We start from the raw sequence: 13,865 nt of genomic DNA, 5'->3' as shown, positions 1-13,865 counted from the left end.
TGGGAGGAGGTTTTTTTTTCTTTGTTTGAAAGATGGGAATGCGGGAGGAGGCGCTGGCTGTCCACAGGTGCCTCTGATTAAGGGTAATCTGAACAGCCCTCCCTGTTCTTATCTCCGCACTGGGGCCTGCTTGAGCTCTGCGGCTGGCTGGTGTAATGAGCTCCACAGCCGCACTCTGAATGCCCTGCAGGACAGTCCCTGCAGAGCCATAATGAGCACTCCGGCGCATCAATTCAGGCTCCCCGAGCCGCCTTTCCACAAATATGGTGTTGGCATGAGTTGTCCACCAAAAACCCTCCGCTGAGCCTCTGTGTACTTCATCAGCCATTTGGAGGTAACCCGATCCCTTCGGACATCAGTGCGATGTCCAGGCGCGCGTGGTGTGAAGGATGGCCTGGAGCCCGGATTCGCTTGGCATCAATCAATGTACGTCAGAGCAGTAGGGTTTGAGCCACGGCGAAGAACGAAGGGATGCGGGGAATACTGGGATGGCAGGCTGGGTGAAGCAAGAGGATGCCTGAAGTCATCAGGGGGGGTTTGGAGAAAGGTAAATAGTGGTACAGGAATGAAAAGGAGTGTGAGGGCTTCGATGAAAGATAAGTTGGATGACAGAGACAGAGCTGTGGAAGGAAGGAGAAGCAAGAACCTGGGTGTAATGAGGCCTATGGAGGAGGGCGGGTAATAAGAGGTCGAGAGTCCAAGCCCAAGGTGAGGAGAAAGAGTGGGAACGAGATGGGGAGAAGAAGGTGGGGCGGGGGGGCTCTTTTGCCAAACAGTGGTCCCTCCATCGGCACACATGGATCTCTGTGTTTAAGAAACTGCGCTCCTGTTCTTTTGCTCTTTTAAACAACCAGGAGGTGGGTGAGAGGATCGACAGGCCTGACCACGGAGCGAGGCTTTGAAGCCGCCACATGCTGAGGCAAATGCTATTGGATTTAAAGAGGCTGCCTTTCAAAAAAAAAAAAGATTTCAAAAAGAGGAATGGAGATAGAGATCAGGAGAGAGAATAATTCAATATAGAAGTACCGTATTTTCTGGACTATATGTCGCTCCGGAGCTTAGGTCGCACTAGCCAAAAAATGCATAATAAAGAAGAAAAATAGACATATAAGTCACACTGGACTGTAAGTCGCATTTTGGGGGGAATTTATTTGATAAAATCCGAGACCAAGAACATACATTTCATCTTGAAAGGCAATTAGCAATCCATTAGCACGGATTAGCAATAGGGTTACGGTATGCTAACGTAACAAATTCAGCTACATGACCCACAACGAACTGAGTACGTGTCTGCTTTGTTAACGTAACATATTAACAGTTATTCAGATAACTATAGCATAAAGAACATCCGAGCAAGTTTACCAAACAATCAAGTTTAACTCCATAGACGAAGCACCGCTTCTTCTTCTGCGTCGCTAAAGGAACTCGTTCCTCAGTACAAACGCCTAGACCGCCCTCTTGTGGTTGTCAGTGTGAAAATAACGAACATGTGAAATTCTGTAATAATGTATTTATATAAGTCGCTCCGGAGTATAAGTCGGACCCCCTGACAAACTATGAAAAAAAGTGCGACTTATAGTCCGGGAAATACGGTACGTAGGCTCTGTGCAACACGTTCACTGAACCATTTTGTTTTCATCTCCGACATAGGTGTTTGAAAGATTAGCATAACAATTAACATTTTCCACAAGCTGGCATGCAGATAGCAAGATGGCAATCAGGGAAATAATGCAGCAATTGTTTAGGATTATTTGCCAGCATTAATTGCGGCCGCAAGCAATTTCCACGTTTAAAAACGATTCCATCTGTGTCTTTTTTTTGGCTTTGAATGGGCTAAAAAAGACATTAGCGGCGCATCCTCATGCTCACAAAAGCGCTCCTCTGTGCAAACGCCAGCACGTGTAAGCGCCTGAATGTTCTCGCTGTCGTGTGAAGTTCAGGACTTAAAAGATGCTCATTGTCTTTTATCTGTGCTGTGTGTATTCCGTAGCAGCAGCTGTTGCACTCGCGTTTCTCCCCTCTACAAACGCACACACACACACACACATACACCTCCCCAAAATGCATCCTGCATGCTGGTATTTTCAAACTAAAATCCGGTTGCTTCTTCAATGGCAAGTAGTCAGATCAGTGGTGGGCGGGCTGGCGTGCGGAGAGAATACATTTTCTGAAGAAATACACTTGGGAACAGGGTAAGCGTGTGGCATTATAGACGGATACACAATAGATACAATAACTGTTGCGTTTTAAAACGTGTGTATCAGAGGATTACCAGGGTGGGTGGACATTGAGTCTTATTTTAATTGCTGGCTGTTGTTGTGTTTTAAAGAATGACATCCCAGTGCTCATCTTCTTAAAGACAACCTTCGCGTGGCCCAAATCAGTGTCTGCAGGATGTAGTTGCATCTGGGAACAAGGATTACATCATTGTTATTATTATTAGTATCTTGCGAGGGATTAGGCGTTTGTCTCAACAGTGTTGCACTAAGGAAAATGAAGGAAAATACAACATATTGTCACAAAGACTTCTGCTCCGATCCTGGAAATGTCTCCTGGAGACGTTCAATCCAAAAGAGGAGTTGAAATCAAACGGAGGAGGGCTCTTTGAGTTGTCGTGGAAATGATGTTTGAATGATGTTCGGCAGCAAGCGGCAGCTGCAGCTCGCCGTTTACGTGTTCATCTTTCAGGGTTGACAGAGGAAAATTGCTCGACTCCAGAATGTAGGCACCATTTAAAAAGTTTCCGCTTCCCGGAAAATCATATGTACTCTGCATAATCTCTCGTACCTGATACGGAAACACGGACGGCGTGGACACTTTAACACTCCGATTTGTGCCTCCGCTGGATCCCTCACTGAGGATTACTTCTAAAATGTGAGCAAACGTGCTATCATTACATGTTTTCACATCTGTCACTTGGCTTCCGAGCAGTCTAAACAGAGAGGACACCATACCAAAGCACTGCCAGCGGCCACAATTGACCTTTGGGGTTCTGATCCTTTAATGTGTTTCTCTGTGTTGGTGCTGATAAAGCCTTCCTTTGCCTCCGTCCAAATCTATAAAGCTCTTTTTTTTTTCCAAAGATCCTGGTAATGCGGAGCGAGCGACACAAATATCCTCCCCATTCTGCGGTCGTAACCTCTCCCTCTGCCATCGATAGCTCTAATCAGTGTTTAGAAAGGGCTATATGTGCCGCAATGGACGTCGAGCTGATGCTGTGGAATGTCATTTAGAGAAACGTGTCTGCGTTGTGGGGGCGGGGCTAAAAAAGACAGAAAACAAGAGGCTTTATTCACAGCCAGACCCTTGTAAATTTGTAAAGCTAATCATTTGCATGATTTATGTATGTCCATTTGAGAAAGTGAACATTAGCAATTCCATCGGCGGCACAGGGCAGCCGGACTTGTGTTATCTCAGCCCAAGATGTTCCTCCGCGCCCTGCATGGTTATTATGTGAGTATTGCAGGTGGTGATTGACAGGGCAGCCAAACAAGCTGCTCATTACAGATTGATCCATGTTCAGCACGACTTATTGAGCGTGTCTTTAAGGCAGAGAGGCATCCAAATACTCTGATTTCCAGCTTCCTTTATAAAGATATGATTGATTTTTTTAAGGTTAGTTTAAATTAATGCCCTATGAAGTTCGAGGTAGTTTAGATCAAAAGGAAACTCCACATAACAGCAGTGACTACAAGCTAAATATTACACACTTGTTAGCGTCAGTAAATGAACAGTTTTCTTTGGCTTGGTCCACATAGGGAAGGGTCTATGAACACACGTCAAAGTTTTTTGTAGTATGGATGTGTTGTCTGAACACACTAGATTTATAAACTGGCATTTCCATGAATACAACCTATACACAAATTTGTTTGTTTGCTCTGTTCCTTGCATTTGTGTGGCTGCATGACAGCGCCACCCATGATGTATATCACATTGTTATACCGCGACATTTCTCGACACGCTGATACGTGTCTAATTACTGATTGACAGACCAATAAGGGGTTATTACTTAATAACATCGTTTACTGTAAGATGTACATTTATAAAATAATCTTACTTTGTCATCATTCCAGCACTGGGGGACCCCCCACGCCTACTTGTAGTGGTTTCTGTGTGGCTGCAACTCTATCCGACCAGAGGGACTCACTGTGGCTTTTTGGGGGGGTTGACTGCTAGCGGCGCAGAACACATGCTTGGCAAATCAAGCGCTCCGGGGACTATGGCACACAGCTGGTTTGATTGGGCTCTGGCCTTAATCGGCCGTGTCTCTGCCATCAGGGCTCAAGGAGCCGTCACACGTGTTAGTTGCGCTCACATAAAGGGAAACTGATTGGACGCTTATGGATTCAAACTCTGAATCAGACGCAAGGAGGGTCAGAGGCTTGCAATCGCCACGCGGACAAACCGGCTGATGGGTGGGCGCAGGTTCGTAGACCGTGGTGCACGTGTTGAGGTTTAATACGCCGGCAGAACGACTTCATCCATTTAGTCTCCTAAAAGTTCAAAAGGCTACAACAATGTTTTTTTACCCGCTGATTTATATTGGCTCTCACTTGTCTTATCAGGCCAACAGAGCTAACTGAGAAGATTTGTGCACATAAACCGCGTCCTCTAAATAGTTTGAATTGCTAATTGTTGCTTGTTATCATTTATCAAACTTTAATTTTGCCAAACTGAGGCAAAACTGAGGGCGAGTCAATAACGCTGCGAAGCTAATATCATTTTGAAGACACTTAATGCCCTCTGCGTCCAAACAGAGTGAGCAGCCACAGTCGTAAATTGGCTAACTGCTGCCGATAATCTCAACAGCAAAGCTCTGTGCAAGCATCTGAATAAAGGTATTAATAGTTACTCGAATCAGGCATAATGGCGTGATGGGGCGACGTCGCCTCTCGCTCTCGAGAGCATCGAACTGCTGCGGTTTGGGAAATGGTGACTTTCAAAAGGAGGATCAGGAGAAAAGCAGCACCCCAATAGAACTCAGAGAGCGCTGTAATTGTGAAGCAAAAGAGGACATAACAGCTCATTTCTGTCTAATTTTGCCTTTACTTAAATCGAGTTTCACATTTGCAGATGTCTTCTAATCTTTCACGCTCACACATGCATGGGCAGGCACACAAACGGCGCAACAAACAGCGCACAAACGCCGCGCACAAACACAAAGCAAAGTCGATGAGCCCCATTCTGTGTCGAATTGAAAGCATTTGCAAAGCCAGTTCCTCTCGGCCGTGGAGGCGTGCACAAGCGCCGGCTCGGTCTCCCAAAGTGGCTCGTGTAACACTTGGCCTCTTCCCTTGCCACAGCCTGGATCACAAAGGCCCACTGCTATCATCTGGGCGCTGGCAGCCGTGCAGCTAGGCTTAGAATGACAAATTGGTTAGAGGGCCTAAGTGACGAGAGCAGGCCAAGAAATATACTTTGAAGGGAGAAATGCATTGTGGGTTGTGACAAGCGTGCCACATTATATGGTCAGCTGTACGCGACTCCTACCATGTGGATTGATCCTGATCCCAGAGACACTTAAAATGGCGAGGCTCTCGCGTCAAGACAATGCCAGTGTTTATCTCAGAAAGTCACCCAAAATACTACTGGATTAGAGAGCTTTTCAGCAGTCTCTTGTCTCATGGCCTCAATTTGTGTCATGGCCACTCCTCTTTTCCTAACTGTATAGAGCAGCATTCACTTATGGGGTTTTATTTTTCTTGGTCTTTTGATTAACTCTCGCTTCAGCCTTATCCAGTCATCATCTGCGGCTCCAGCTCAAGCCAGAAGGCCTAAATCCACCTTTTGCCTGAGGCAGCCAAGGTCTCCTGCTCCACCCCGCCCCCAGATCGCCATGACAACACCTGTGCATAAATTCATTACCTTCTGGGGGTATCTGTTAATAATTCTGAAGTCTTTTATGAGCTCCCAGACGCGCCTGACGTGACTGACAGCGCACAACACTCACTGTGAAGACGGCTGGCAGAAACAAATGTTCCTCTAAGGTTTGTGAGAAACTTTCCTAACGTGGCGCCAGAGCAGGTGACCATGTTCTCAGCATGTTTAAGGCGTGAGGAGTCATTGTTGGAGGTGCCCTGCTTTCAAATTTACATTTATTTATATATTAGTCTGCCTGTGTAATGAATAAATACGATTCCTGTACTGACGCTTTTTTATTCTAATGAGTCGTTTACTAGGATGTGTTTAAGCTTCATCATAATATAGTGCAACAACTATTACCTGAAGGATATAAAAAGAGCTAGTGTTGGACGACGCAGCTTCAAAAACGGGCACAGTGAAGCTAATCCACGGTGCTTCACACACCTTTAATGTGTCAGCGTAGAAAATATAGACAACCAGCTCAGTTTCAAGGTGTGTTCTGGAGATTAGGGCCACCGTTGAACCCCTTTTCATCTCTGCTCGTCACAGCCAGACAGTTTTTGTTTGCTGTTTTAGCGCATTATCCAGAAATGCAAGCCACCTTTGACATAAGGCACTAAGCCCTTCCTGACACAAAACAAGCTTCTTGGTATACAAAGCTGAACCTTTGCTTTAGTCACTCGGGCTCATGTGTAAAAGTCCACCTCATTAAGATCAGGCTAACCTTGGGTAGCTTTAGGAACTGATTGAAAGAAATCAGTCTGGGGTTGTTAAGTCTGGTCTACGGTGGGAAAATAGGCCAATTCCATCGGAGGGGAATGTGTTCAACATTCCTGAAACAGTTCCACAGGAATTCTCAACAGAGAACTGTGGTGGACGAGAGATAATGGCACCCAAGCGAACTAGAGTGGCATTAAAAATGAAAAAGTGCTGTTGAGAATGCTGTGCCTTCACAATATTTCTCATGTTTGCACATAATCCCCTGTTTTTGGATCCCGCTGTATCAACAGTGAAGAGTGGCAAGAACACCACATTTGTAGAAGGCAATTATAACATTCAACTGCAAGGTTTTTGGCAACTTGGTCAATGGGAAGCTGCGTGTGACTCCAGGATTCCCTTTCATGTAAATTAGCCGCTCTTTCCCTGCTGTTGCGACATCGCCTTTGTGCAAGGCTACCGCGTTTCTGCGAATGAGCCACGCCGTGTCACAATCGGAAGTACCGCTTTCAGTTTCCTGCCCGAGCAGACCGCACGGAGCAGTTTGCATCTCCCGAATTTGGTTTGAAGTTGTAGAGTATTTTGCTTTTGTTGTCAAATTGCTTTGCAAATGAGGCCCACCCTGGCTCCGTTTCAAAGAGCTTGTGCTATATGTGTAGCTTCCTCCAGGCACTAGTCTGTGAGCCTTCATCGCTCTTTGCATATGCACATTACTGCACTAAGCTCACTTAGAGGATTGGATAAACATGCCAAGCTGAGAGGAAGATGGAAAGCAGCATGCTTGTGCCTCCTCAGCCTGCCTGTGTGTTGTTTCTGTGGTCCTCATCCTGACTGACACGCTCTATCTAATAACATGGCAGGTAGACAGTATGAAAGCCTTGTCAAATTTTGCCCATTAAAATGATATTCAATCACTTTTTGATGGGCCTCTTTTTGCTCCAAGCCACGCCTCGTAATGATTCAAAATTTGAGTGCCATTCACGTCGAAACGCCGCTTCGCTTGAAGCCAGATCAAAATAATGGTTTTGATATGTCCTGTTTTTCCTCCATTGGCAATGACATTAATAGGGGGTGATGGTATATCGAGAATTTAAAAGCTTTTTTTATTATGTTTTTGAGAATCGCTGGCTAAAACAGGCGCCTTGGCTTGAATTTACAGGGGTTTCTGGTGGAGGCTTCATGGGAAAGCATCGCTTTGCTGTACAAGTGTTGTGCATATTGCATTCCTCTTTGATTGTGTGTGCCAACGGATAAATAATGCTAATGCAGGGACAAAAATGCTATCTACCTCTTGGAAACCGCTAATGAATAGCAGCAGGAACAATAAAAGGAAGGTGAGGACTGTGCTACTTGTTTACAAAGGATCACATTCTACATTTGTAAATGTTGGATTATTGCGTGGAAAAAGTAATTATGCTTGTTTATTTCGGCTAAAAACTTTTGGAATGGCTGCATCTCCCCTTTATGGTGCACATGTAGCTCTCTTTTGCTCTCTACTTTCTGCTGGCTTTCAGGAGGTCCTCTCACGCTGCAGAGAACAATCACGTAAAAGGAAATCCACAGAGAGCAGCAGAGACAGAGGCATGGAAAAGAGAATTTATTTGGCGCTATGTGCGACAGATCAAAAACATTGCAGTCACATGATCAAAGGCATTTGATAATCCTTGAACTACATTGCTCCTTTAATCCCAGCAAGAGACTATGTTTTATTGGGGGGTGAAGACAATGCCGGGGTAGGAAATAGAGCTGGAATGGCAGCAAGGAGCTGCTGCAAATGCAGTTGACTAAATGCAGCGTGCACTTTTAAGGGCGCTGAGAACATAAAGGCTCCTTGTGAGTGGGGATAATGGGGGCTGAGCTCAAGGGTTTGAGAACACGAATTTGCGGCAAGTCCCTGTCCACTCGGCGCTCAATGGCGCCCTTGTATCCTCCTCTTTTAGGAAGCTGGGATGCGGAATGTGATCGGACTGCGATATTCCCAAACTGGAATACGAAAAACAGACAGACGGCGATGTTTACACCAGATCACGCTGATATTTACTGAACTCGAGAGGCCTCTTGGCCGGTTCTGCAGCAGCTGATGGGAAGCTTGGTTCAGGTTTGCAGGATGCAGCTGGGATGTGCTGGAGGAAAACCAAACCGGACTAAAATCAGGGAAGATCTATATTACACCTGGATCTGAGCGAGAAGTCAGGCGTAGCAACATCACGTTTCCGTCCCCTCGGAAAATCAAATTCATCGCATATCATATTTTCGTGCCCTGAGTCTCATCAAATAGCCACCCAAAGCACTCTGAGAGGACAAGGACATCGATATGTGGTGTAATCCAAGGCCTTCTGCTGCAAACACTGTCAATAGCGTTTCCACATGAGATGCAAAATATTTCACATCAACAGAAGAAGGAAAGAAACGACATCATTTGTTACTTACAGTTTCTTGCCCTGATTGAGATCAAATTTGCATCCCCCGCTCGATTAATAAAATGAGGCTGTCAGTAAAACAAATGAGAGAGCGGATGATGATATCTGCCTCTGTGTTTCTGTGTCCAACAAAGGGAAAAGGATTAGGCTTATCTGCGGTTGCTATCAGGCTCCAACAGGCCCCATTATTTCTTTGAAAGATAAAGAGCTGAATCCAAGCGGAGGTTATGAAAACATATTGCATTTGTATTTAGAAACACTGCTTGTTCCGCCTCGTCTGTTCTTTCGAATTAAAATGCCGGATGAAGACGGAAAGGCTCCCGCATCGTTTGCTGGGAAATATAAAACAGGAATCTTTCAACTCACCGCTGCTGCTCTTGATTTACCCGCAGCGATTATGCGGGGCAGAATATTGTAAAAGGTATAGCTGCTGCTATAATTGGACTGGTTTGAATTTTTCATCTATTTTTCAGCCACCTACGTTAACAATAAAAAAAAGCGAACCTGCTATTTCCAAAGCATTACGGGAATCTAGGTCATTCTGGCTTCCCTCCACCAACTATCACAACATCTACGTCCCTGCATTAAACGCAAACACAAATTCAATTTCCTGCTTTTATCCCCAAAGAAAAGAACTCATGTTTATTTGTCACATCAATTAAGCTATCATGAGTATAAGGCCTGCTCAATCTGCAGGGAATATTTTGTCTTCTGATTCGCGGCTGGGACCATTTTCTCATTCATTTTTCATGACGCGGTGTTTATCCAGCGAAAAAGCCCCACCGCTTCTTCTTCCTTCTGCCCCAGCTGTCTTGGCCGCCGAGGTGTTCTCCGCCTAAGCTGCAATGAAATATAGATGTCGAGGGCCCGGAGTGTCGAGAGTCTCATCTGTCTACGATAAGGTGGCCATTAATAGCAGCACAGAGCATCAGACATACCGCGGGCGCGTAATTGGACATGGGGCCATAACTGAAATCACCTGCTATGAAATCAACAGTGGCGTCCACGGGGGGTCACGCCCCCGATGGATTCTCTAAGAAGTTCGTGTAGCCCCTCCACTCTCCCGCTGGGTTGGTCTAAGCCTTCTCGTTTCTTGTTATTCTATTTTTTCTCTCGATGATGGCAGTCGGAGCATGCAAATATTTTTGCACGCAAGATCTTTGCATAATGACAAACAGCGTGACCATCTGTTGTTGGCTTGTTGACTTACCTTGTGTCTGCTTTTTAATGGTGTTTCCTTGTATCTGAGTGATGTTTCGGTGTATTAACAATATGATAATCATTTAAACTCAGAGAGGGAGAGAGTCTGAGCATATGTCCGAGGAAATCGTCCCTCAAAGACAGATTTATTAACCCTGCGAAGTATCGGGTGGAAGGAAAAAAGTGGAAAACACAAGACAGCATTGTCAAAGATAGAGATTTAAAAACATGGAGTCAACACTCGGCGAGGATGTGGATTAGTGGGCAGCAAAGACCTGCTTCGTGATTCAGAACCACTTAACGCCCTTCAGATAAACTGCACGCGTGCTAATGGAAGGGACCGGGAAATAAGCTGAAAATACTGTCACCCAAGATTTGCCGGTGGATGCCCTGCCTCTGAGAACATGGCCCTCATAATGTGTTTTTCTTGTAGAACCTGAGCCCAACGCCGGAGAAATCTTTTAACTCGCCGCCACCCATTTGTCCCCATAAGGTAAGCTCCGGCATGTTTCAGGAAACTGTGTGTCTGTGTGCGTGACTGGGGGTCTGTGACTTGCAAATTAACTCCACTGTGTCGAGACCCTTTTTCTCTTTCCAGTTTTCGCCAACTTCTGCTCTCCTCCCCGTCTTGGTTTCGACTTCCTGGAACATGTATTTTTCTCTTCTTGCTACTCCCGCCTCCATTTTATTACAACTCCGCATTTATTCAACGCAAGGCGTGAAGGACAGATTTATTCAATGCTAATTAGCCTGGTGCAGGAGCAACCAGAGTCATCAGTTCCCGATGATCTGGAGTCATCTTCACACGCTGTCTGAAGTAACTTTCCCCTTCACTTCCTGCACCCTCTGTGCGCCTCCTGCAAAGGTGATAATGTGCTATGTAGTGAAATTCACACACACAAAAATCTGTTCACTTAGCACCAAACCAAAAAAAAATAAGCGTTGTGTCCTTTTCTGGATGAATGGCTGGAGCGGCGGAGAGTGACTTAGTGCTCGAATGGACCTTGGTAAAAGGACCCCGGCGGAGGGGAGCTGTCTGACAGCCTGTCATCGACTGTCCCCAGCATTACTCTTCATCACTAAACGCTGCTGGAAGCTTTGATAGGCAGAAAATGTTAACAAAACATGCTTCTAGCACTATTTGCTTTCTTATTTCCTTGCTGATGGGAATGCTGCGTCTCGCTCTGGAGATCATTACTTTCCTCCTCTCCTACCACGTGCGGCTCATTATGGCCCACGTAACGAGGAAACGCTGCGCCTTCGCAGATAGCGTTATTCACATTTTAGCTGTTAGCAACAGAACATAATATCTCTCCAGTCTGCTCACATTAGTCCCCATGATCCACATCTCAATATGTGCTGTGGTCCAGCTGGGCGGTCCTAGTGTCAGTTAGCTGGTAGACTGAGGACATGGCTGATATGATTTACGTTAAAATAATATTCCGTTCTTCGAACGGCTCTGGTAATAAAACATCCTCTTTTAATATGTCTTCATCTGCATTGTGTGTCCCCCAGATAGAAATTGGAATGAAAAGAGGGCTTTTAAACTCACTGCTCTGTGATAATATTAAGAGTGCAAAAGTGATCGTGCGGGGGGAGGGGGAGGAGCTCCAAGTATATAATTGCTTCTTGACACATTGGCCAAATTTTGCAGCGCCAGTATCAGAGCGATGAAGATTAACGGCTGTCCGAGTGCGCGAGCACTGCAGGTCGTTCTGGGCCTTTGGTTTCCATAGTGATGCTAGCGTGAAGGCCGTACATTGCATACTGAGGATCCCGGGGGTCTGCACATTGTTAAACTACAATTACAACTCAAACCGTGAGCATTGCCCATCCACTGCAAGTTATCTAAAAGCCTCTTTTTCTCACCTTTTTCTCCACTCATTTCTCTCTTCTTTAAAATGTCCTCCACTGGCAGGCATGGAGATAAGGAGTGAGAATCTTGCGTTCAGTGAATAATTGATGAGTGGCCTCACCCTCTGAGCATCATTAAAGTACGGCAGTCTGGGTACGAGGTGAGGGTAAGATCATATTTCCGACACGAGGCTTCAGGCAGTGGAAAATTGTGTCGGTTTTTCACAAGGTTCTCGTCTCCGTGTATGGCGTGAATAACAAAGTTCCAAATTCCAACAACAGAATAGCAATAAGAAAGTGAACCGTGAAGGGAGGTTCTTTCAACAGGCAAATATTTGTTACAGCCGTTCGACCAGAAGCTCTTGAAGTGTAGCGCTCGATGTGTCGTTTTAGTTAGCGCGTTGCTGTCGGGCGCATTCTGACCGACATAATCACGCTCGAGTCTGTTTGCATCTGTGCAGGAATGAGCGTGCACGTGTGCATAAATCTGTGATGTGCGTCTGCGTGAACCGTGCAATCTAGTTAGGTGACAGATGGCGAGGGCAAGGATGGGGGCGGGGTTCAAGCCCCCCTGACGGCCTGGGGTCCGCGGCGCACCCTGTCCCTGCCAACGCTGAAATTACGGAGGAAAAGTGCGACTCCGGGAGGCCGATTCGCAGATTTATTTTACACGCAGGCCAAGAGCTTCGCCGGCGAGACGTCCCCGAACAGCAGCAAAGTTGGGGAACTGTCGTAGCAGATAGTTGTGCTTCGGGCGCATATCTCCGGGGTCTGACCTGGATGCGGAACACCGAGAAAAATATTCAAAAATAATGTGCGCAGCAGCATTTTTAAGCCAGGAAAATGGTGCTAAAGAAGCACATCTTAATGATTCATTCTGTATAATAAAAGAAAATCCCTGTGGCAGCTAAACAACAGAGTAGTCAAGCGGCAATTAAGCTCAGTTGAAGGCCTCAAGTGGAGGACGGTTGTTAGAAACTCCTCCTCATGACCACGCTTGCGCAAACGGGCGTCGACTCGGCCTCTCGTGGACGCACAGACGCGATTCATTTGAGGTAAATGTGATCTCAGAAGACAAGCAGCAACAACCTCCAGCTCCACGGGGGTGCCCGGGGTTGCATTGGCGGCCATCGTCGAACAAATAATGCTTTGCGACGGAGGGAGAGAAAAAAAAGACAATCCAAAAGGTCATTTGTGACCTCTGGGACCAGTGCCGCGCAGCATCTGTCACTAGCGAGCACCACATGTCTGTGTCAAATGGCAAAAGGTATGCAGTGGAGCCAGCCTGCCGTGGAATAAAGGCAGGAGCTTCGTATCTGCATGGCGGCGCCGGCTCCGGTGCAGTAACGGGGACTCTGTGGTCTCGCCGTTTATCCGCTGAAGATTCCAGAAGCCGTGCTGCGAACATCCCACTCTGCTTCTCCTAAAAGCCCGCTTCGGAGTTTTTTTGATGAGAGCCTTTATTCCATGAAATATCATTTCAATATGAGGAGCATTCCACGTAGCTTCACGCAAAGCTTCCCTCTGAATGTTTCATGAGAATGAGGCGATCCTCCGGGGGATCGGTGGCAAAGGCTGGCCTCCATGTTTGACGTTATCACTGTTGTCACATGATTTCCACAACAAGGGTTAATAGCTTCACAAAAAGAAAAGAGGGGGGTGGGGGGTTGCGGAGGCAGCGGGGATTGATGAGGGAATATATAATCTACGCCTCCCTGCCAGGCAACACTGTCGCAGATCTGCATCAGACCACACCTCCATGTGGAACAAATCAATAATTTTCCATTTCTAACCAAATTCCTCCTTTTGAAT

At 46.2% G+C, this 13,865-nt stretch overlaps 1 protein-coding gene across 1 annotated transcript in view; it reads left to right on the top strand.

The window, feature by feature from the left end:
• pcdh11 (protocadherin 11) overlaps positions 1 to 13,865 on the top strand; it is a 107,829-nt gene that overhangs the window by 35,161 nt on the left and 58,803 nt on the right. Inside the window, 1 exon segment of the mRNA XM_057042785.1 lies at positions 10,633 to 10,692. Within this exon segment, the coding sequence (XP_056898765.1) occupies positions 10,633 to 10,692 (60 nt within the window).

The sequence above is a fragment of the Takifugu flavidus genome, chromosome 9 (assembly GCF_003711565.1).
Source record: "Takifugu flavidus isolate HTHZ2018 chromosome 9, ASM371156v2, whole genome shotgun sequence".
Lineage (NCBI taxonomy): Eukaryota > Metazoa > Chordata > Actinopteri > Tetraodontiformes > Tetraodontidae > Takifugu > Takifugu flavidus.
Note: the sequence above shows the minus strand (reverse complement) of the source record. Positions and strands in the feature narration are given on the sequence as shown.